General features: G+C 40.8%; 1 protein-coding gene across 1 annotated transcript; it reads left to right on the top strand.

Annotated features, from left to right (window-relative positions):
* The first annotated feature begins 812 nt into the window (after nucleotides 1-812).
* On the top strand, nucleotides 813-21,628 carry LOC114434233 (phosphatidylinositol 4,5-bisphosphate 3-kinase catalytic subunit alpha isoform-like). Its single transcript, XM_028403272.1, has 27 exons — nucleotides 813-905; nucleotides 1,014-1,194; nucleotides 1,611-1,668; nucleotides 6,199-6,305; nucleotides 6,445-6,613; nucleotides 6,953-7,079; nucleotides 7,215-7,424; nucleotides 7,810-7,904; nucleotides 8,009-8,164; nucleotides 8,464-8,709; nucleotides 8,884-8,969; nucleotides 9,300-9,405; nucleotides 11,160-11,312; nucleotides 11,444-11,578; nucleotides 13,098-13,222; nucleotides 13,309-13,390; nucleotides 13,502-13,666; nucleotides 13,751-13,854; nucleotides 13,963-14,134; nucleotides 14,271-14,377; nucleotides 14,460-14,581; nucleotides 14,960-15,038; nucleotides 15,117-15,287; nucleotides 15,440-15,557; nucleotides 15,695-15,846; nucleotides 16,239-16,401; nucleotides 16,485-21,628. The coding sequence occupies exons 4-27, from the start codon at nucleotides 6,250-6,252 to the stop codon at nucleotides 16,590-16,592; spliced, it is 3,207 nt and encodes a 1,068-aa protein (XP_028259073.1). The 5' UTR covers nucleotides 813-905; nucleotides 1,014-1,194; nucleotides 1,611-1,668; nucleotides 6,199-6,249; the 3' UTR covers nucleotides 16,593-21,628.
* Nucleotides 21,629-21,693: the final 65 nt, after the last annotated feature.

The following is a 21,693-nucleotide window of genomic DNA, read 5'->3' as shown; positions in this document are numbered from 1 at the left end:
TGGTTTTATTATTTATTTTTATTATCATTGCATAGTTCCCCCCCCCCCCTATTTTTGTCCACGCGTTCAAGAATCAAGAATCTTTATTGTCACTGTACAAGCGACAATGACATTTTGATCAGCAGCTTCTTGGCTTATAGGCACACAGTTGGACACATAATGACACATAATAAAAGAGAGACATGCTTAAAATATACCTGGATAAATATTCAAACTAATGTTTAAAGTGACCAGTATGAATATATTGTACAAATTGCAGTGTCTTAATGGTGTAAAGTGCACAGTGTCTGTGTGTACAGAGGTTTATTGCTCAGTCTTTAGGGGGGTGGGATGTGTATGGAAAAGTGTGGGGTGATGGATTTTCACAGCTCTGGGGAAGAAGCTGAGTTGCTATCAAACAAATAAAAAATAAAAAGGCGAATATAATAATAATAATAATAATAATAATAATAATAATAATAATAATAATAATAATAATAATAATAATAATAATAATAATAATAATAATAAACTATGTGAAAACAAGTCTTTGTCACACCCATTGCTGCTGAAACAATTCACCTCTTTCTTATTTTTACTGTCAGGATGAGGAGTAGGCTAAATACTAATAATAAATAGTAAATAACATGTTGGTATTATTGTGTATGGTTTTGTGGTTTGAAACATAAATGTAGACACACCTCATACCACAAATATATCACACCACCACACACTGTTTCACGGAGTGTGTGTGTGTGTGTGTGTGTGTGTGTGTGTGTGTGTGTGTGTGTTTTAGGGGAAGGGAGGAGGGCCCCAGACAGACAGCGTGGCTGCATTGTCGCAGCAAGAAGACAACTTGTCCAGTCGACCAGCACTTCAGCTGCTCATAACATCCTCAGGTGGAGTCCCTCTGACTGGACATGCGGGTCTGTCTTCATGCCTTTTTAAAAGCCTACACCTTCCGATCCAACACACAAGAGGTGTTGTTGTTGTTGTCGTTGTTGTTGTGGAGTAACGACTGCTGTCACGGATAGCTGGCGCAGACCCTGACAGACAAGATAACAGCCCCGGCGCCGGGAGCCACCAACCCCCGGCCGTTGGGAAGCAGTGGTGGACTAGCTGGAAGGCTAGCTAACTTGGCATTAGCCGGGATAGAGCCTTCCAGCCCACCCAGCGTCCTCAAATACGCCGCAGCGGTGACGCCAACCACAAAGGGTGGGTTATTATTATTCTAAAATTAAATGTATGTGTATCTTTCATTAGATATAAGGGCCTGTTTCAAATGTTTTTTTGTTCCAACAGGGGGGTGACAGGCTCACAATTAGCTGCTAGCTAACACCAGTGTTCATAGTAGCTAACATTAAAAAATACATTTCCAAACTGTTGGACGGCGGATATGTTTGTCGTAGAGTAAAAGCTGCTATTCACTGATAATCACACATTTTATTGCGTATACGTGTCAAGGGAAAGGTGTTGTTGTGCAGCTGTCATCTCTGAGCTGTCATTTCCAAACAGCGTTAGCTAGCATGCTGCTAGCCTGTGTGAATCACTCAGACTGATGCAGACTGTGTGTGTGTGAGAGAGATGTTTGTTTGTCTTATAATCTTCTCTCCTCCCAACAAATATTCCAGTGACAACGTGACGATGGATTGAAACATGAAGGGTGGAACCGTTCTATTCTCCAAATAGGTACGTTTACATATTCATCATACTGTATCCCGGTTTCATATTGACTGCAGGTTTCATGTTGTCATATTTCAGTTTCAGTGCCTAATTTTATGTGTACAGTGTACACACTGATTCATAAGTGGCTCCCTTAAAGCCACTATGTTGTGAGGTGTGGTGCAACCAGCTAAACCTTGTGTTTAAACCACAAATACATTAAGCAATGTGTTGTGTGGGGACAGACCGAGCATATGTTGGATGTTGTCAACCTGCCATGACTAACCCACACAACTATTGTGTGTCAGTATTCAAAGCAAGCTTGTGTCTAGGCCAATGTTTCCCCACTCCCCACATCCTGTGTTGTGAGGAAGTTTCCTCTTTTGTCCTAAAGTGCTTAGCTGCATCCTGATCAGGGTCACAGATCACACAACCGCTCAATGGGTGGTTTGTTCTCACTCGGGCTTTTTCTGTTTTAGCTTGTTTTTCTAACATGTTCAGTGGTGTTTTTGTAAATGGAGCTTGTAGTTTTTATTCCTCATAAACTATATTTTTAGTTGGTAGATGATTTTGGTCTCTAGAACTAGCTGCACAGTTTTATCTCAGCTGGAACAGCATTGATGAAGAAAAAAAATCGGAAGTTGCTCCCCTCATTTTGCTGTTTCTTTTATTTGCTTAACCAGGTGAGAAATTTAATCTGTGTAGCCCCAGCATAGTTTCCCTCAGCAGCTTCCTTTAGCATGGTACTCCCTGCTCCCTTTGTGGGACTCTTTACCATTTAATTGTGATGTTGTTTTTTTTATGTGTCAGCTTTAAACATGTCAGTTTCATATGCTCAACATCATTGTGTGTGTTTCAGTGTTTTACCAGTACTATTCAAGACAAAAATAACACAAAATCTTGGAATAAATAATCAAAAAACAAAGTGCCTCAACAACTTAATTAAAAAATTATCTATTTTTTTTTAATAAATCAGTGAAATTCTACCATTTTCAAACATTTGCTCATCTATTTTCTCTTGCTTGGGTAACTCCTGCTCATTTGCATGATGCCTTTCAAATGTTTCATAAGATTCCAGGTGTTCAGCTGTGCATTTTTTATTAGGTGTTGAATGTGGCCACATTGCACACATTTGCATCTGTAGAAATGTACAGTTTTAGTGCAGCAAAGTGAAATTGATTACTAGTAATAAATATTAGCCAGAGATAGCAATATCTTGGCTACACTTTACTGTAATAATATGGCAATTGACCAGTGAACTGTAATACTAAAACTGTAATGTTAGTGTTAGGACATCTCTGCTGGAGTAGATTGACTGATTGGTTGATTGTCTGTGTTCCCTACCAGGAAAGTAGCCATCAGATCTATTAGAGTTACTGCCAAAATGAGAGATGCAGTTGATGAGTTAGAAGTCCTCCAAAGATTTAGATCTGCCACCATATTTGGCGTGTGCTGTCCAAGCATCAGTTCCTGGGGCTGAGCTGTGAAGCTTATATTGGAAGTCGCACTTCCAAAGCAATTAATCCCAATAATCTCCCATTAATTGGGTATTTTGCAATGTGCTAGCTTTAATTATATTAGAACTTAAAATTATGCATAATTATGGGTGTGGCTGAGCGGGGGGGGGGGGGGGGTGTCTTCTGCTTTAATGGCCCCCCTGTCTCAGCACCAATCGTGCTCCACTTGTTTGCCCGTATTTGGAGTTCAGGCAGACGCTGTGACGCTGCCAACATGCCAGTGGTCAGCGCCTCCCACAGGGATTTAAACGACCGATCCAAAATCTATGAGTGACATCACAGACACTCTGTCCATAGTTATATACTGCCAAAAGTGGTGTCCTGCCAGGTATTTAGACCACTCCAAAGTCTTTGCCCTGGTGGGCACTTTGCCAGATGCCTTAACCGCTCCATCCGATCTAGGACCCTGGAGGGATGTTGTTGGATGCCTTGTTTCCAGTTAAAGTAATATTGGTATTGTAAAATTAGCAAAATATGATCTGTGATTGCATTTATTGTATTGATAAATCTTGAGTGTTGTTCCTTCCTGGATGGGCTGGATTACACTTAAGTGTAAAACATTCTTAACTTAATTTGCAGATTTAATGAAAGCTGATAGCACCTCCTTGTTCATCCATCACATGTATGTGATTAAATATTGTTTAAACATGTGATTTCTTCACAGATTCATAAAATTGTTACAGTATTGTTTTTTAATGAATAAGTAATGAGGTTTTTTTGCAGAATTTGTTGTTGTGTAGTTGCGTTATCTTTAAAATTTTAAAAAAGACAGGCCAAAGGGGTGTGGATGGTCTTCTAGATTATTAGTGTAATATTTTATGGTATCTTAGTTAATACACTATAAGCAGAGTAGCTTCCATACACAAAAACACTGCTGTAATGAATGAGGGCAATAAAATGCTTGTTATAATGAATGAATAAGTGGCTGCCCTACACATTCCTCTCTGAGACTTGTTAATCATCATGAATTGGCTGCAGTTTAAACCATGTTGTAATTCTCCAAACACATACTCTGCCATCACTGTGTCTCAATCTGCTGTTGAGTCACTGTTGTGTTGTTTTTGTGTTTGTGAGTGCTGGATTTAGCAGTCTGTCTTTAGTCAGTAGTTGTGTCCCTAAAGTTCCTTAATTTCCCAGAACTGCATGACAGAAGGTGGAATGAGCAAATACTTACTGGAAAAAAAGCCAGTTATTTATCTTGGCTAATTTCCTTGAAATGTGGAGTGCAGACACAGTGCTGTGCACGTTGTTCACTGAAATTATCTTGAACAAGCGTTGTATTTTCAGGCAGTTATTTGACAGTATACTGGTGCCCTAGGTTTAATAAGTAAAACTTCTACCACAGATATTCTATTATTACTGTTGAAAATGGTATCACACATGCATCTTTGAAGAGCAGGGGTTTGTATAGAGGTGCCACAAACGCAATTCCCCTTGTTCCACCTTGTTTCACCTTCCTGTTCCACACAGCAGTGGAAAAGAAAACCAGTTTTTTGGCTGATTTAGATGCTTTTGAATGGATCAGTGTGATAGCCAACCTGGCTTTCTGTAGCACCTAATTGGGCTGAATTGGCACTTAGTTCCACCTCAGTTGTTGTTGAATTGTTGTGAACAGAGATTCAGGGGCCTGGAACCAGCCTGAGACATCCTAACCTTTTAGCCATCCGGAGCTGAATGCAGGTCTAAGTAGCTTTGATGCGGTTGTTATATGGTCGTCACTATCAAAGGACTCTCTAACCTTATAGTAAGTATTAGGGTGGATGTGTTGGTGGAGTGCTGGGAATAGGTATCTCATTTCAGGGTGCTATGCCTTGACTGTTTGTGAAAGTGGTCTAGGATGCATCATGTAGCATTCAGGATGGGAAGGCTTGTGATGAAGGTCTTTGGCTGAATTTGATCTTACCATTAGAGCATCAGTTAGGACACTTGACCTGGCTAGACTCCAAAAAAAAGCAGATGCCTTCTTTTGTCTTATTTAGTGTCGAGTGTCACGCCAAGTACTGTTCAGTGAAGGAACCCATCTCAGTCTGTGGAGGGAAAGGACTTTTTTAAATTGAACTGAATCTGAACTGAAAGATGGGTCGACATTAGACGGATCTGTGGCTGTGTGAAGTGTTTTTGTCAGTCAACCCCAGAGGTAAACAGCTCTTTCAACCCTTAGTGAGAGCAATAATTAATATCACTGGACCTGGAACACAGGTAATCTACATGAAACCAAACTTAATGCTCCTTAAATAAAAAAAAAAAACCTGTGATGTCACAGTGGTAACATAATGTCATAGCTTTCATTTCAGTTTAACATGCATGGATACCAACATAGAGGTCAAGCTTCCTCCTAGCTGTTTCACATCACTACAGACTCAGCCCACTCTGTATAGATGCAAACACATCTCTGTACTTTTAATGAGTGTGATCAACCACTGATTGTTTCTCTACAGTGATGCCCTCAAATGAAATACAAGGTTAAAAAAAAAAAGCTGCAAGCAGTATTGCGGGCCCTCGCACACCTTGCGATCCGCGGAACCATCGCTGTCTCCTCTCCTATGCTCTCCTCTCATTTCCAGAGACGTACAACAAACACATGTTTACAACAGAAATTTCCTGTTGCCAGTAGGTAGCGCTGTGACGGTATCATCCTATTAGCATATATATCTGTTCAGACTCTGGTCCATAGCAGTACTGTAAGATTTTGTCCACATTGCATGAAGTATGTTGGTGGTACTGCAGAAAATAGTGTTTCTTTGTAATGGCGAATGGTCAACTTTGAGGCCACGCCCCCGCCACACCGTAACACTTTTGAAAGAGTTTTGGAATGCGTTTTTTTTCTTGTCTCCTTTGATGACATCAGTGGACTGTTGACAGTAAACAAATGTGTCAGATTTATATATTTTTTTAATCAGCTTGCTGAACGGAGTTCTTCACATATTGCATCTCATTTGTTTTTATTAACATTACCACTGGGACTTTAGCCGAACAGTGGCTTTCAGCTTGTACTTTACTCTGCAAGAGCCTAAAGCTTTTAAGTGCTGTTGTCTTTCAGGTTGTGCTCTGCAGCTTAACTGTGTGACTGAGCTGGGAGACAGAGAGGAAGATGCCTCCCAGGCCATCCTCAGGGGAACTATGGGGCATCCACTTGATGCCTCCCAGGTACGACCCACCGGGTTCTTTTGTGGATACAGATGCATTTTATGTTTTTATTTAGCCCATAAATAGCTCCATAATTTTTGTGTTTTTATGAACAAAATCATTTTAGAAGAAGTAATAACGTTTATATTCATCACTGTAGGATCCTAGTGGACTGCCTGCTACCCAATGGGATGATTCTGACGCTGGAGTGTCTCCGTGAGGCCACGCTCATCACCATCAAACATGAGCTGTTTAAGGAGGCTAGAAAATATCCTCTCCATCACCTCTTGCAGGAGGAGACGTCTTACATCTTTGTCAGCGTTACACAGGTAAGACTTAAAGAGAATACTCTGACAGCTGTTAAGAAGTGAGAGCAGAACTCTGTCAGTGGCTTCCGAGCAGCTGTGGCTGATAAGCAAAAAGAAATAAGCCCTTGAAAATTTATCAAACACTCATCCTGCCCAGGCAATGTGTTTTTGTTTCTGAGAGATTATGGAGAATCCCTCTACTGTGATCGGAAGGCTTAAAAAAATGGAATAAGTTTTAGATTCTGCAATGCATTCTACACCTGCATGATGTCTGCCAGCTTAATCATTGACTGTCTTTGGAGGAGAAAAAACAGAAAGCAGTGCATTGAACACAGCCTTTGTTTTCTTCCACTCCTACAGGAAGCAGAGCGGGAGGAGTTCTATGATGAGACTCGAAGGCTGTGTGACCTCCGACTCTTCCAGCCTTTCCTCAAGGTCATTGAACCAGTTGGCAACAGAGAAGAAAAGATCCTCAATAGAGAGATCGGTGAGATGACATTTAAGAGGAGTAGTTAATGTTAATAAATAAAGCTTTGTAAATTACTGTGTTGTGAAGCAGCCCTGCCTCTAGTGTATGTGATGGCTTTATTTTGAAGGTAACCTGGTTTGCCTTCTCTTTCAGGTTTTGCCATTGGTATGCCGGTGTGTGAGTTTGACCTTGTGAAGGACCCTGAGGTTCAGGACTTCAGGAGAAACATCCTGAATGTTTGTAAAGACTCTGTGGAGCTAAGAGATGCCAGTGGGCCACACAGTAGAGCGCTTTATGTTTACCCACCCAATGTCGAGTCAACACAGGAGCTTCCTAAACACATCTATAGCAAACTGGACAAAGGTAGGCAGCGGTTTGTAACAATTTATCTTGTTTTTGTTTTTGTCCAATAAAAGCTATGATCATAATTTTTTCGAAAAATGATTCACAAAGAAAGCACTTAATGACAACAGGGACCTCCTATCATTCTTAATCACCACCAGCCTGCCATAAAATTGATCTGAAGAAGTGAGGGCAGTAATCAATGAATTGATTTGAAGTGCTTTTATTGTGTTGCTATTGTATTAAAACAATAGAAAACAGCTCTCAATTCAATAGTCTCAGACCACAAAATAATTATTGTTGGGTTAGTGTTTCTCTTTTTCATCTTCAGGAACACTAGTTTTATTGATTCTATTATTTCCCTCACTGGCTTCATGTCGTCTTTCCCTCTGTCTTCTATCTGTAGGTCAGATTATTGTTGTGATCTGGGTAATTGTTTCACCCAACAATGACAAGCAAAAGTATACACTGAAGATCAACCATGACTGTGTGCCTGAACAGGTGAGGTGATGCAAAAAAAGGTCACCTGAAAAACTATATCACTAAAATGACTTGGTATACAGTCTAGTAATAAACCTCTACCTCTGTCTGCTTGTGTCCTTAAGGTGATTGCGGAGGCCATTCGTAAAAAGACACGCAGCATGCTGCTGTCCCCAGAGCAGCTAAAGATGTGCGTCCAGGAATATCAGGGTAAATACATCCTCAAAGTTTGTGGCTGTGATGAGTACCTTCTGGAAAAGTACCCCATCAGCCAGTACAAGGTGAGACACAGCCAGATTACTAAATACAAATACCATATTTAACAAACTCAGGGTGAAATTCAATATTCACTATAAATTATAATTACAAAGTCCAAATGCTGTCAAATAAAAAAGACATGTTCACATGTGTCACTATTTCCCCCACGGTCACTCCAGCTGCTGCTGGAATGTGACCGATTGACATCATTGATTACACCTACGCAAAGTGTAACTCTACCAGCTCTGTGTAGACTTTCAACTAACCGTCCATCTCTGTGTCATTCCTCTCTGCCCTGTCTCTCTCCGTCTGTCCCCTCTAGTATATCCGTAGTTGCATCATGCTGGGCAGGATGCCTAACCTGATGCTAATGGCTAAGGACAGCCTGTACACCCAGTTGCCCACAGATAACTTTGTCATGCCGTCGTACTCTCGACGCATCTCCACGGCAACATCCTATATGAATGGCGAGGCAGCTGCCAAGTCGTTGTGGACCATCAACGGGACTCTGCGGATACGGATCCTATGTGCCACCTATGTTAACGTCAATATACGGGACATAGACAAGGTGGGGACACCCGCTGTCTTCACAGATCAGTCACAGCCGTTCTCACAGCACATTTTCTAAAGAGTGTGAGCGTGAGTGTGTGTGAGCAACATCAATGTTGCGGAGATCACATGTAAACAGAGCTGTGCTATATTTTTTTCCTTATGTTTTCCCCTCTTTTGATTGAACTTATAGATCTATGTGAGGACAGGCATTTACCATGGAGGCGAACAAATGTGCGACAACGTCAACACACAGAGAGTACCCTGCTCTAATCCCAGGTAATTGACCGCTGTTAAAATATTATCAACAGTGACAGTTAGCTACATTGGCTAATTATGGAAATAACTGCTGCTTCACTTCACTTTCACATTAGTTCACTGAAGTAGGCCTGTAGACAGTCTACACCACTAAGCTGTCAGAGGCAGGAGGGTAAGTTAACAGTTTAGCGTGGGATAGTAACACTAAACTGCTGGATTATGTTACCTGTATAGCTCCTCATTTAAGGGAAAAGAGGAGAGGTACTGTCTAGGTGGAAGTTTCTTGTCAAAGTGTTTATAGGTTTATTTAATCAATAATTAAATTTTGAATCTCCATCTCTTTGACTTCAGGTGGAATGAGTGGCTCACCTATGACATGTACATCCCCGACATCCCCCGTGCTGCCAGACTGTGCCTCTCCATCTGCTCTGTCAAGGGCAGAAAAGGAGCTAAGGAGGTAGGAAAGACTTCAGGGGAGAAAAGGACTCCACTGAATTTGAAATGTCACTGTCCCATTTTAAAATATACCAACAATATCATATGCTAACAGACTGACAGTGCTACAGATATCCTCAAGTTACCTGGATCTACACAATAGCATGCTATTCCATCCTTGAGAGCCCTGTACAGTATGCATAGGAGCCTTTTGTGAGTGCCCGTTCACCTGCTCTGCCCTGTGTATCTGAGTATGTGTGCCCAAGGTAAATAGAAGCTGTGGTATCGTCTTTGGCTCTCTTTAATTACTAATCAGTCACGGTACTGTAGTGTCAGAAAACATTGACAGAAACACAATCAGCAGAGGGGACTTTTCCATTCATGTTAAGATACGATTGGCTCGAGCAATCTGCAGCTAGGGCGTGCTTTGAAAGTGTCAAATTGTTCTCTACAGAGCAAAATCATTATACATTCTAAAAACTTGCATTTGCAATATTTATGCCACATTTTGTTAAACTGTTATCATGTGTCACTCTTTTCATGCATATGCTCTGATATTTCTAATACACACTGACTCATTTTTCTTCGGCCTCCTTCTGGTTGGAGGTGTGTATGAGCGTGAGTGTATCAATGAATGCTAGACATGGATATTGTAACAGACACCTGGTGTGAATCGTGTCTCCTGCTGCGCCATGCTAGGTTGAGGTCAGGTTAGCGGATGCTCTTTCATGCCCCGCCTGAATTAAAGATAAACATTTTTCTACAGGCGCCCCTTTGTTCCAGCACTTACTATAAATAGGTGTGTTTTGACTGGCCATCCTCATGTAACTCTGTCTGCTGCTCTGTTGCCTTTGTCACCTGGATCCTCTTGCTGGCCTTTAGTGAAGACTCACTCTGAAGATTAAGATGTTATCTAGACAATTTGTCTAGCCTTCAGGAGAGCTTACATGTTAGCTTTGATAGAACATACTAGAGTTCGATCCACAGCACCATAGAAGAAGCAGCCACATTCACCTTCATATACCCGGCCCTTTAGGTTAGTAATGGTGCTCATGCCATTACATTTACAAAGAGAACCCCATTAAAATAAATATGAGCTTTGTATATTCTGTTGAACAGAACAATAAAACGTCTTATAACCTTTTAAAATCTTTAAAAGCCAAATAAGATTTATATATAAACCAATATGTGACAAATACAAAGCATTCACCCAAAGAGTTTCTCCTCTGCTTGTCTGACCATGAATGAAAGCTAACCTTTTACATTAGGGAACCAACCAGCAGCCACCAACCATACAAAGTTTCAGTATTATGACAAAAAAAATGACCAGATATGAAACGTACTGTTCAATTAAATGTGGAAAACCCCACTGTGATCTGATTAATTATCAGACCAGCATTAATATTCTACATTTTTTTGAAAAAGGATTTCATTAAACATGCATATCTGCCCCCAGGTGCCTTTAAATCTTGTAGTTTTTATTTTTTTTACCATTAAGAATGCTTGTTATTTGTAAAAGAAATCCTGTCTTATAGGTGATATCATCTTTCATCCTCTCTGTGTTCTTAAGGAGCTTATTTGAGATATAGTATGAATTCCTTTGCAGGTTGAATTAACTTAGGAAAAGCCAATGCAATTTGGATTTTTCTATTACATGCAGTTTCATTTAATGTAAACTGTAGTCCATATTGACTCTTTAAGGTGTCAGTGACATGGGGAAACCTCAAAGAAGTGTTCTGCATACATTTTTGTCCAACGTTTCTGTTTGTTTCCCAGGAGCACTGTCCACTAGCCTGGGGAAATGTCAACTTGTTCGATTATACCCACACTCTGGTGGCCAACAAGATGGCTCTGAACCTCTGGCCTGTCCCTCATGGCCTTGAAGATCTTCTCAATCCCATAGGAGTCACTGGGTCTAACCCTAATAAGGTATTTAAATTTATATTAAAATATTTATTTCAAATGTTTGTGAGCTTAACAAAAATGACAAATTAGAAAGGATTTCCATTTCCATAATTTACACAGTGTGATGATATTTTTTTTTAATATCTGTTACCAAGGAAACGCCATGTCTGGAACTGGAGTTTGACCACTTCAGCAGTCCTGTCAAATACCCAGATATGAATGCAGTGGAAGATCATGCAAATTGGATCATATCCCGGGAACTGGGGTTTAACTACAACCTCTCAGGACAGGTAAAAAACAGTTTTTATACATGCATTTATTTCAGTTGCATAATGAAGACCCTACAACCACGAGTTTACTTTGCTTTATGTAAATAAAGTCTTTCTATTTGATGACAATTACCAGATGGGAACATGTAGACAGATGTATTTTGACATTGATTTATCCCCCAAAAGCATGTGCTGTTGAAGGCATCACATGTAATGGGACAATCTGCTAAATTAGGTCTGATAGTAGCCAGATGATATTATCATCACACCATGTAGTACGAGTTGGACACTCCTCACATTTCACACACACATGAATAACTTAACACATAATCTCACACTTTATATTTCTTTGCATGGCACAGAAGATGCATGTGTGTTGTGTAAATGTGTTACATTAGATTTTATTGCATCTTGGAGTCTACATTTTATGAGTGTGTTTTGAGGAAATTGAGATTTCCCCTTAGTGGAAGTATAGTTGCTTTAAACATTGTTGAGAGGACAGCAGTTAAATGCACATTAAGGTCAGTCCGTTCAATGTCAATTAGGGTTTTTCAATCGTGCTGGGCTGTAGTGGGAACAGCTATCATCAGTCAGCCCACTAATGAAGCTCCACTAACTCTTCATCCACACACATTCAAGAATATGCTACCCAAGTCCTGAGAGATGGACGCAGAGAGGTTTGTATCAGTGTTTCCCCTGCTGTGAGGCAGCAGGGGAAACACGTGTCATTACAGCTTCTTGTGGCACACCACAGCAAAAGCCCCCACCTCCCCCACTGTGGAAAAACCCAAACTAAGGGATACTAATGAAATAAGATATTCACCTACATGGTCAATTTTTGCAACTACAATTAACCATAAAGTCAGTGTTGAGTCATTAACTGAGATGCTCCCAACACTTTTTTGAGTGACGCAGTAGAAGCAGTCTAAGTTACTGTCTTCAGTTATTCATGACGGTGTAGATGAAGCTCTGTCTTATCAGATTTCTAAATGATGTGTGGCATGAGAGTCATGACTTCTGATGTGTTAATGTGACATATGGTTGGAGTTACGGCGCCATGTGAGAGGATGTGAAAAGTGTGAGATGATTAAGTTATTCATAATGTGTGTATCAAAGTGGAGTGCCCATCGTGTACTAACGTGGTGTAATGATAACATCATCTGACTCGACCTGACCCGAAAATGATACGCTCTTACTGTAAGAGTAATTACCATTATATTTGTAGTCCTAAAGCAGACTGGTTGTTGGAGGAGAACTTGGTAGTTTTTATACAAATGTTGGAAAATTGGACGATTTCATTTTACATGACCTCTATTAATCCGTTTATCCTACTGTACAAATCTTGCAGGTTGGGCAAACATTCACAGATTTTGTGTTGTGTGTCTGCTGATCACTATGTTATCAGAAGTGTTGCCTCTACTGAACTGCACATGGACTGATCGTGCTTACTGTTGTGCAAAGTCACAGTCAAAAGCCCCAGTTTAAGTCAGGAATGTAACAACGCGGTGCTTCAGAGTGTTTCATTTCTGTGGTGTTCCAGAGTAATCGTGTGGCCAGAGATCACGCCCTGACAGAAAGCGACACTGAGCAGCTGAGACAGCTGAGTAACAGGGACCCTCTGTCAGAAATCACAGAGCAGGAGAAAGACTTTCTCTGGAGACACAGGTAAAAATCAAAAGACAGCACAAACAGTAGACCGTAATTTAAAATGGGAAATGAGAAGAACATCAGCACGTTTATTTTTCTATCAGGCACTACTGCATGAACATCCCTGAGATCCTTCCAAAGATCCTTCTCGCTGTCAAATGGAACTCCAGAGATGAAGTAGCACAGGTACTAGCATATACATGTGACTGAAACAGATGAAAAGACAGATGTACACCACTCATCCATTCCACAAAGTTCAGAATTTGCAAGTAAGTCATTGGTCTATGTGTTTGGCAGATGTACTGTCTGCTGAAGGAATGGCCATCCATCCGTCCTGAGCAAGCCATGGAGCTGCTGGATTGTAACTATCCCGACCCCATGGTCCGGCACTTTGCTGTACGTTGCCTTGACAAATACCTGACTGATGACAAACTGTCCCAATACCTAATCCAGCTTGTACAGGTAGGTCTAAGAAAATGTTGGATCTTTGGAGCATTTGGCCCTCTTCTACTTCTTTCTTTAAAATTTATTTCTAATCTGTTCTAGGTGTTGAAGTATGAGCAGTATCTTGACAATCCCCTGGCCCGATTTCTCCTCAAAAAGGCCCTGACCAATCAAAGGATAGGACATTTCTTTTTCTGGCATCTCAAGTATGTCACCAGTTAAACAACTGCTCCCTCATATTTATTTAACTTCCTTTCTCTGTGTATTTTCAAAAGGCTAAAACCTCATCTGTCTCATTTTTCACTTCCTCACAGATCAGAAATGCACAATAAGACAGTGAGCCAGAGGTTTGGGCTGCTCCTAGAAGCTTACTGCAGGGCTTGTGGCATGTACCTCAAACACCTGAGCAGGCAGGTGGAGGCCATGGAGAAGCTCATAAACCTCACTGACATCCTTAAACAGGAAAAGAAGGATGAGACTCAAAAGGTAAGAAGGTGGCAACATACAAAATACATCCATAATATGCCTTCACAGTTCCAACATCAAAAATGTCGTTGTGTGAAATGGGTTCTCTTTTATGTGCCAACATTTTCATTGTTGTGTGTTTCTGTGTCTTGTGGAGGTCCAGATGCGGTTTCTTGTGGACCAGATGAAGAGACCAGACTACATGGATGCTCTGCAGAACTATACCTCTCCTCTCAACCCTGCACATCAGTTGGGAAACCTGAGGTCAGAAGCAACAGAGAAAGATCTTTTTATAAGCATAGAGACAGGTGGAAAAACAGTTTTTAATAACTTGATGTGCTCACAGGCTGGATGAATGCAGGATCATGTCATCGGCAAAAAGGCCGCTGTGGCTGAACTGGGAGAATCCAGACATCATGTCAGAGCTGCTTTTTCAGAACAATGAGATCATCTTCAAAAATGGAGATGGTAAACACACACACACACACACACACACACACTGCCCGTCACACACTGCATTTCACATTCTCCATGTTATCGAACACTGTGTTTTTACATATGAAATGATGTCTTCTTTGCTGTTTCTCGCAGATTCAGGTAATAAATTAGCAGAAAGCATGAAACTGTTAGGTCTGGATTTGTGCCATAAATGATGCAGCATATTTTCCAGTACCACTCCTAAATGTTGACACAAAGTGCTGTAAAAAGGCAGCGGGACCTTGTGACATACTTAAGTGTCTATAATCATTCACAAATACTCCTCCTCAAACTATGTGTTTATTTTATCTTTAAGTATTTTCAGATGTAATTTACTGTCCCCATTTTTCTTTTTCGTTTGCATTTTAGACTTGCGCCAGGATATGCTGACGTTGCAGATTATTAAAATCATGGAGAACATTTGGCAGAATCAGGGACTGGACTTACGGTACTGTCGCTTTTCTTCTCTTTTTTTTGTGCTTCAGTTTCCTGTGTATGGTTTTGAAAACATGCTTTGTTTCTCCAGGATGTTGCCGTATGGCTGTCTGTCATTAGGAGACTGTGTGGGTCTTATTGAGGTGGTCCGCAGCTCTCACACCATCATGCAGATTCAGTGTAAAGGAGGCTTGAAAGGAGCCCTGCAGTTCAACTCCAACACTTTGCACCAGTGGCTCAAGGACAAGAACAAGGGCGAGATGTGAGTTCTCTCCTGATACTTGTGCAGCATCAAAGGACTCTATCCTTAAAGAGGTTACAGCCTGTTTAGCTCTGACTAGATTAGGGGTTTAATGAATTTTAAACATTTATTTTTAACACTCATAATGTGTGTCTGTTTTTGTGTTTGTGCAGGTATGACATGGCTGTAGATCTGTTCACAAGGTCCTGTGCTGGCTACTGTGTAGCTACATTTATCCTTGGGATAGGAGACAGGCACAACAGCAACATTATGGTCAAAGATGATGGACAGGTAACTCCTCAGCTTCAAGTTGAACGAATAATCTGAATAATCTGACACTGATTCAAATCAAATATTTATAGCTTTGACTTCACCTGTAGGTTTACTTGTCAGACTTCTTTCGTCTCTTCTTTGTTCGTCTCTTTCAGCTGTTTCACATAGATTTTGGTCATTTCCTGGATCACAAGAAAAAGAAATTTGGCTACAAGAGAGAGCGGGTGCCCTTTGTGCTGACACAAGACTTCCTCATCGTCATCAGCAAGGGGTCCCAGGAGTGCGCAAAGACCAAAGAGTTTGAGAGGTATTGCTCCTCCTTGTTTTTCTGCTGCTGCCACTAGTATCAGTTGGTTAGTGTCTGGACAGTCCTCAAGATGAGATGGATAACATGCTGACCACATCAAAGGTTTGCTGCCCATCAAATTTGCAACATACAGGCTTCAGTTGTACTACTTGTTTTCCCACTGTGAGCCCAGTAGGCAGTTTGTGAGCGGCCAGTTTCTGCAGCAGCTTGCTGTCACAGTCGTTAAAACTTCTTCACGTGCTTGGATGAAACACATGTCCTCACTTGCCTTTGGGCTGTCCTTCACTTTTTGCTACTTGGTGTTGTTTCTAAACTGCAGCCACGAAGCAAATCTGATGGGGGGAAAAATTCAGTTTTTGTTTGTCTTTACCCCTTTTTCACTCTCACTCCAGGTTCCAGGAGATGTGTTATAAAGCCTACCTGGCCATCCGGCAGCATGCCAACCTCTTCATCAACCTGTTCTCCATGATGCTAGGCTCTGGCATGCCTGAGCTTCAGTCATTTGATGACATTGCCTACATCAGAAAGACACTGGCCCTGGAGAAAAGTGAGCAGGTAAGGCTTTTTTTAAAAAAAAACATCTTCTCATGTCTCATATTTGCTGTCTCAATATAACTGTTTTATTATACATGATCCAGGAGGCATTGGACTACTTCATGAAACAGATGAACGATGCTCACCATGGCGGGTGGACCACCAAGATGGACTGGATATTCCACACGATTAGACAGCATGCACTAAACTGATCCCCCAGCACACAAACAAACAAACCAGTCCCACCATGGAGCATTCACTTTGAGAAACTTCCGTCCTCTTTTACATCACAAACACTGATGGAGTTTTGCAGCTTGTTTTTTTTTTTAAACACCAACGAGGTTCTTTTTGTTCCTGCATTTTCTTGGATCATTATCTGCCTTTTTGTGTGGTCTTGTTGATGCCCTCTGCTTGTTTCAGGGCCTACATGAAGCATTTTCCTCATGTCCCTGTGGAGATGTGCCCTCCCTGGCTGATGCTTATATCCCCGGCTACTATGCTTCCTTATTGTTGTTTCCCCAACTGGACAACGAAAGGAAACGATAACCTTACTTTGCTGCTTTTGGAGGAAATACAGCAAAACCAAGATGTATCTGCCAAGAGGTATAAATGTAGCCACAAAGTAAGTCCAACCCCTTTTGCTGTCCAAGTGCTGCACTGTGGCTCCCCCCTAGAAAGGAATTTCTTGGGAAACCTTTTTTTTAATTTTTTTCTTATCACTGCTAAAAAGATGCCGGGCACAACAGACTGTAAATTATTTTACAAGTGTTACTGATGTGCTGTACAAGGTTTTTTGGTGTGTGTGTGGAAGGTTCTACGATGTCTTCCACCATCTTAGTGGCGAATTTCCCCTTCAGAGATGATTTTGACATCAGATTCTTGCTAAAAACCTGCAGAGGAGTCTCTTTTGTTTTGCACAGCTCTACAGTCTCCCTCAGCCTCACTAAAGAAGCACTCCACCTGCGGTAACATTCGTTTGACTCTTGCATAAACTTCAGGGTGATGCTGCCTCTCCACTGAAAACAGCACTTAGAACAGATTTATTATGACTTTTTAAATTTATTTATCTAGTTTCTTTCACTTCCAACACAGGCAAGACCCCAAACTCAGCTCTATGCTATTGTTTATGTAAATATATTTGGAGTTTTACAAACTTGTTTTTCCAGTGTCTTATGACTACCATGAATGCAGCTGTTTACCCCAGTTTGTTTTGCTCATATTCACAAGTCTAAACTGCTGATCCTTTTTTGCCTCTTAAGTTAAAATCTCATTCGGGCCTTATCAGCTGCGCTGTTTCTTTCATTGTGGAGTCATTTGTTTGGAGATGCAGAGAGGAATGAGTGAAAGTGCCAGCCTCACATTTTATGAATAACAGGACCTATATTAAACCTCTGGCTGTCTTTCTGTCGGCGAGCAGAGGCCCGGAGGGAATGTCACGTCTTCCTCTTGATAAAACGCATTGGCATCACAGCACAAGGCTGCACACTGTTAAGCCTCACAAATTCTGCCTAAGCAAGTAAACAAACCATGACAGCAGCACTGTTGAGTCAAAAATAGCAGGCGAAGTTAGATCTGACCGTCATTGTGTTTATTCCTAATTCTGACCCTGATGGTGGGAGAGTTTTTAGCAGCAGAATGTGACATGGATGGAAGTGCATTTTTAGTTGGGTTGATCACACAATTAGTGTTTTTTTATCCCATAATCCTTTCACTAAACCCATAACCCCGGTAGTGTTTGATGCTTTCTTTGCTAACAGTGATTTTTTTTCAGCCAGGCATGTGGCTTAGATGCGAGAGGTTGGATAGTGCTGATGTAGGAGTGTCTTAGTAAATACAGAACTGATACAGAGATGTGTCTTTATCTGCATCATCTTTACGCGCGTTGTCCTGTCAGAAGGCGGTGAATGAGAGGGAGATGAATAAATTCCATTAAGCTGAGCTCAGACTGCAGGAGTTTGGGCTGATTTATCCCCTGATTCACCCTTACTGAAACCCATTCTCAGACTTTGCTTGTAGTGATGTGTTTCCTAGATTATCGTGTAATGTGAGGGGCTTAGAGATCGGCTTTTTACCTAACCCTAAACTGCTCATAGACTCATCAAAGGGGCAATTTTGACCTCTACTAGGGTAAGGATAGCAGAGGATGATGCTGAGCTTCAAGCTCTTAGCTAGCAAACTCTGACCTGCAGTACTTATTGAAGAATTGGCAATCGATGGCTTACTGTGTTGCACCACACTCTCTGATTTATTGACCTTTACATACCCATAAGACTTGTTAGGTGATGCATTGGTCCAAATTGGTCCCTCTGGCACTGCAGGAAAGAAATCCTGTTGTGTGTGTTGTGGTGTCATTTTCAAATGCATGTTTGAGATTATACCGAAGAAAATCTACAATTTGTGAAGTACGTGATGCGTTTTGATTTGACAGACATAAAACTCCTGTAGTCTGAGCCCAGGTGTATAGTTGGAAGTCTAATCAGCTTTTTGACCATTTGAAATTACATCGCACAATTTCTTTAAAGTCTTTACATTTCGGTGTTTTAAATATCAAAACCATTATTATTTGTATTTGGCGTATACCAAGAGAGTTAACACAGGGTTACATTATGATTATAGTTTAAAACAATGACTACAGTGTTTGGCTGACTTCATCAGTTTAGTTGTAGTTTTTGGGTATGGTGGTCTTTGCTGAGGAGAGACTGTACTCTTTTACAAGAGTCGATGTCTCGGAGCAGTTTCACAGGCACCAGGCACACTCATGTTATACATAGAGCTTATGATCATGGTGACCCTGCAGAATGAAACTCGGAAAAAATTAAAATCTGCACTTTGCCCGTTCAAAACTGTTGATTGTATTGAAAAGCCAAAGGTGTGGTTTGTTCTGATGTGGCGCTCACGTGTTCCGTGACATGTGATGTCATGTCATTGCAGCATTAATGTCTAGAATGTAACGCTAACATCATAGACCTTTATATGCACACATCTGTTTGTATGTTTTTGCATCTTTCATGTCATTTTTTGTTTTCTTCCAACGTCCGATGCAGTGCCGCTAAACACACTGTAGAGAGTGCTTCATGTTCTTAATGTGCCAAATCAGGCATCACTGACGCCTGCCAAAGCTAATGCTAAAATTGTATCACGCAGTGAGGCAAACTTTGAAGATTGAAAAAAAAAAAAAGGAAAATGTTGGGGCGTGCACTACAAAAATCCAAGTTCTCAATGCCTTGTTTGTCCAGAAGGACTCTGTAAGAAGAGAGTTAGTGTAGTATGCATGTTTCTGAAGCAGCATTAAGCAGTATGTATGTACAGTTACAAGCTCTTTTTCTATGGTAGGCTTCCTGTGTGGCAAAACTGTAGTGTTATCGTTAATATCCTTTCCCATCTATTCTCTAAATGACGTATGAGCGTGTGTGTGTGTGTGTGTCCACAAGCATTAATGTTCTTTTCTGTACAGGTTGCAGAGCTTCATTGGCAGGCCCCAATGAAAGATCCACTCTATGTACATGTCCATGTGTCTGTGTGTGATGACACTTGCTGTGGTGGTGTCTTTACGTGTTTTATAAACTTATTTTTTTTTTCCCACTGGCTTGTTTGCGCCAGAGAAGAAAAAAAACAACTCATCGTTTGTAAGGAAACAAATGAGGGGAGACTTTTTCATACATATGTTTTACTTGAAATGTCATGAGTCCGAACCACAGCTGTATTTGTGTTGGTTGAGAGCTGACATGTAAGGGTGTAGAGTGTGTGTGTGTGCGTGTGTAATGCACTGTATGTAAGCACCGAAGGCTGAAGCAATGTGCACAGGCTGTTTGTGTAATACCGGTAGTGAATGTTATTATTGATGCCACAGTCCCTACATTTCAGAGTGAAGACACAACTCGTGCCGATGAAGTTGCACTCATGTTTAAATTTCCAGGGGTCAGGTGACGGCTGTGATAATAGTATTCAATTACATCAACATGTTTCCTGAAGTTGGTGTACGAGAGAGTTTCTACATCTTCTTTGTTACATGCTTGTTCTCTTGATCATCAGGTTGGGTGCTGAAGTGATCTGTTGCACTAGTTTTTCCTTTCTCGCTCTGAGGGCACTTGTTTTTTTTTTTTCTCTTTTAACCATTGAAAACACAGCCTCACCTTTACAAATGTGATTGTGATGTAATTTGGTGACTTTGAAAAAGTCATAAATGTGTCTCTTATGTGTGCCAAGGTGCAGTTTAACTAAGAAGGGAGGGAATTCTCAGTAGAGCCTGACCTATATTGACATTAAATTATTTGATACACAGAGCCATGGATGGTGTAGAGAGGCCGGCACATCTGTCATTACTAACATTTACTACACATTCTACTCCTTTGTCACCGAAACACACAGCATAACATGCTCATTTTAATGTGATCTTATGATCTTATGAAGCTCGAAAGAATCCAAACTATTGGTCTAACTAAACTTGGTCATGTCTGCCATCTGACAGGCCGATATTGGTCAGACTCTACCTCTCAGCTTGCCCCCCCCTGCTAGCACAATCGTCTGATATTAGCTGTGAACATAATAACATGATCACACCAGATCGGTGCAATATCAATGCAGTAAAAAAAAAAATCTGTGAAGCCTACTATGTATTTGAGTAACAACTCTTTAGTGTGAGGTGTTTCACCTGATGTGTTATTTCTTGCACAGTTTGAAACTCTCAGAGCTGTGAAAAGAATCAAGGAAAATCAGCCGTGCATCAAAGAGGAGTTATGACAAATCAGTTTGATTATTTGTAATTAATTTCTAAAGGGTTCTAAAATGTCCCCCTCTAAAACATTGACAAGGAGGTCTGTTAGTTCCATGTGGATTTACTTCATTACACTGTGTCACTAATATTTCCAACACATGCTGTCAGAACTTTAACCTAAACTATGAATGAATGTAAAACGGGCCAATGTATTGTTACTCAGCCTATACCTGCATGAACCTGGGCGAGGATGAAACTTCTTCTTCAGTACATTTCTTTTTGTTTTGTTTTGTTTTTTTTGTTAGGCAGCCATGCAGATGTTTTATAAATTAATGCCTTAAGTTTGCTCCCTGTAGTTCATAGGACATCCTTACAGTAACCTGTGTTTTTTATTTATAAATGTATTATTATTATTATTGTGTTCTGTTTTGGCCCTCTGGTCACAGAGTAAAGGTTTGTACCCTGACTGACTGACTGTCTGGTCATCGGAGTGTCCTGTGAAGATGTACAAATAAAACATTTGTTAAAGATTCACCCAGCTGTGTGTGTGTGTGTATCTGTACTGTCCTCTAATGTGTAAAGGTTAGTCTTAATTAGGG

This window comes from Parambassis ranga, chromosome 4, assembly GCF_900634625.1.
Source record: "Parambassis ranga chromosome 4, fParRan2.1, whole genome shotgun sequence".
Taxonomy (NCBI): domain Eukaryota; kingdom Metazoa; phylum Chordata; class Actinopteri; family Ambassidae; genus Parambassis; species Parambassis ranga.
This window is presented reverse-complemented; position numbering and strand designations above follow the sequence as displayed.

Bases quoted from the DNA above. Each gene is read 5' to 3' on its own strand.
- LOC114434233 (XM_028403272.1), top strand. From the start codon at position 6,250: ATGCCTCCCAGGCCATCCTCAGGGGAACTATGGGGCATCCACTTGATG. The intron at 7,905-8,008 runs GTGAGGTGATGC...TGTGTCCTTAAG, and splicing joins ATGACTGTGTGCCTGAACAG to GTGATTGCGGAGGCCATTCG. The intron at 15,558-15,694 runs GTAACTCCTCAG...CGTCTCTTTCAG, and splicing joins TGGTCAAAGATGATGGACAG to CTGTTTCACATAGATTTTGG.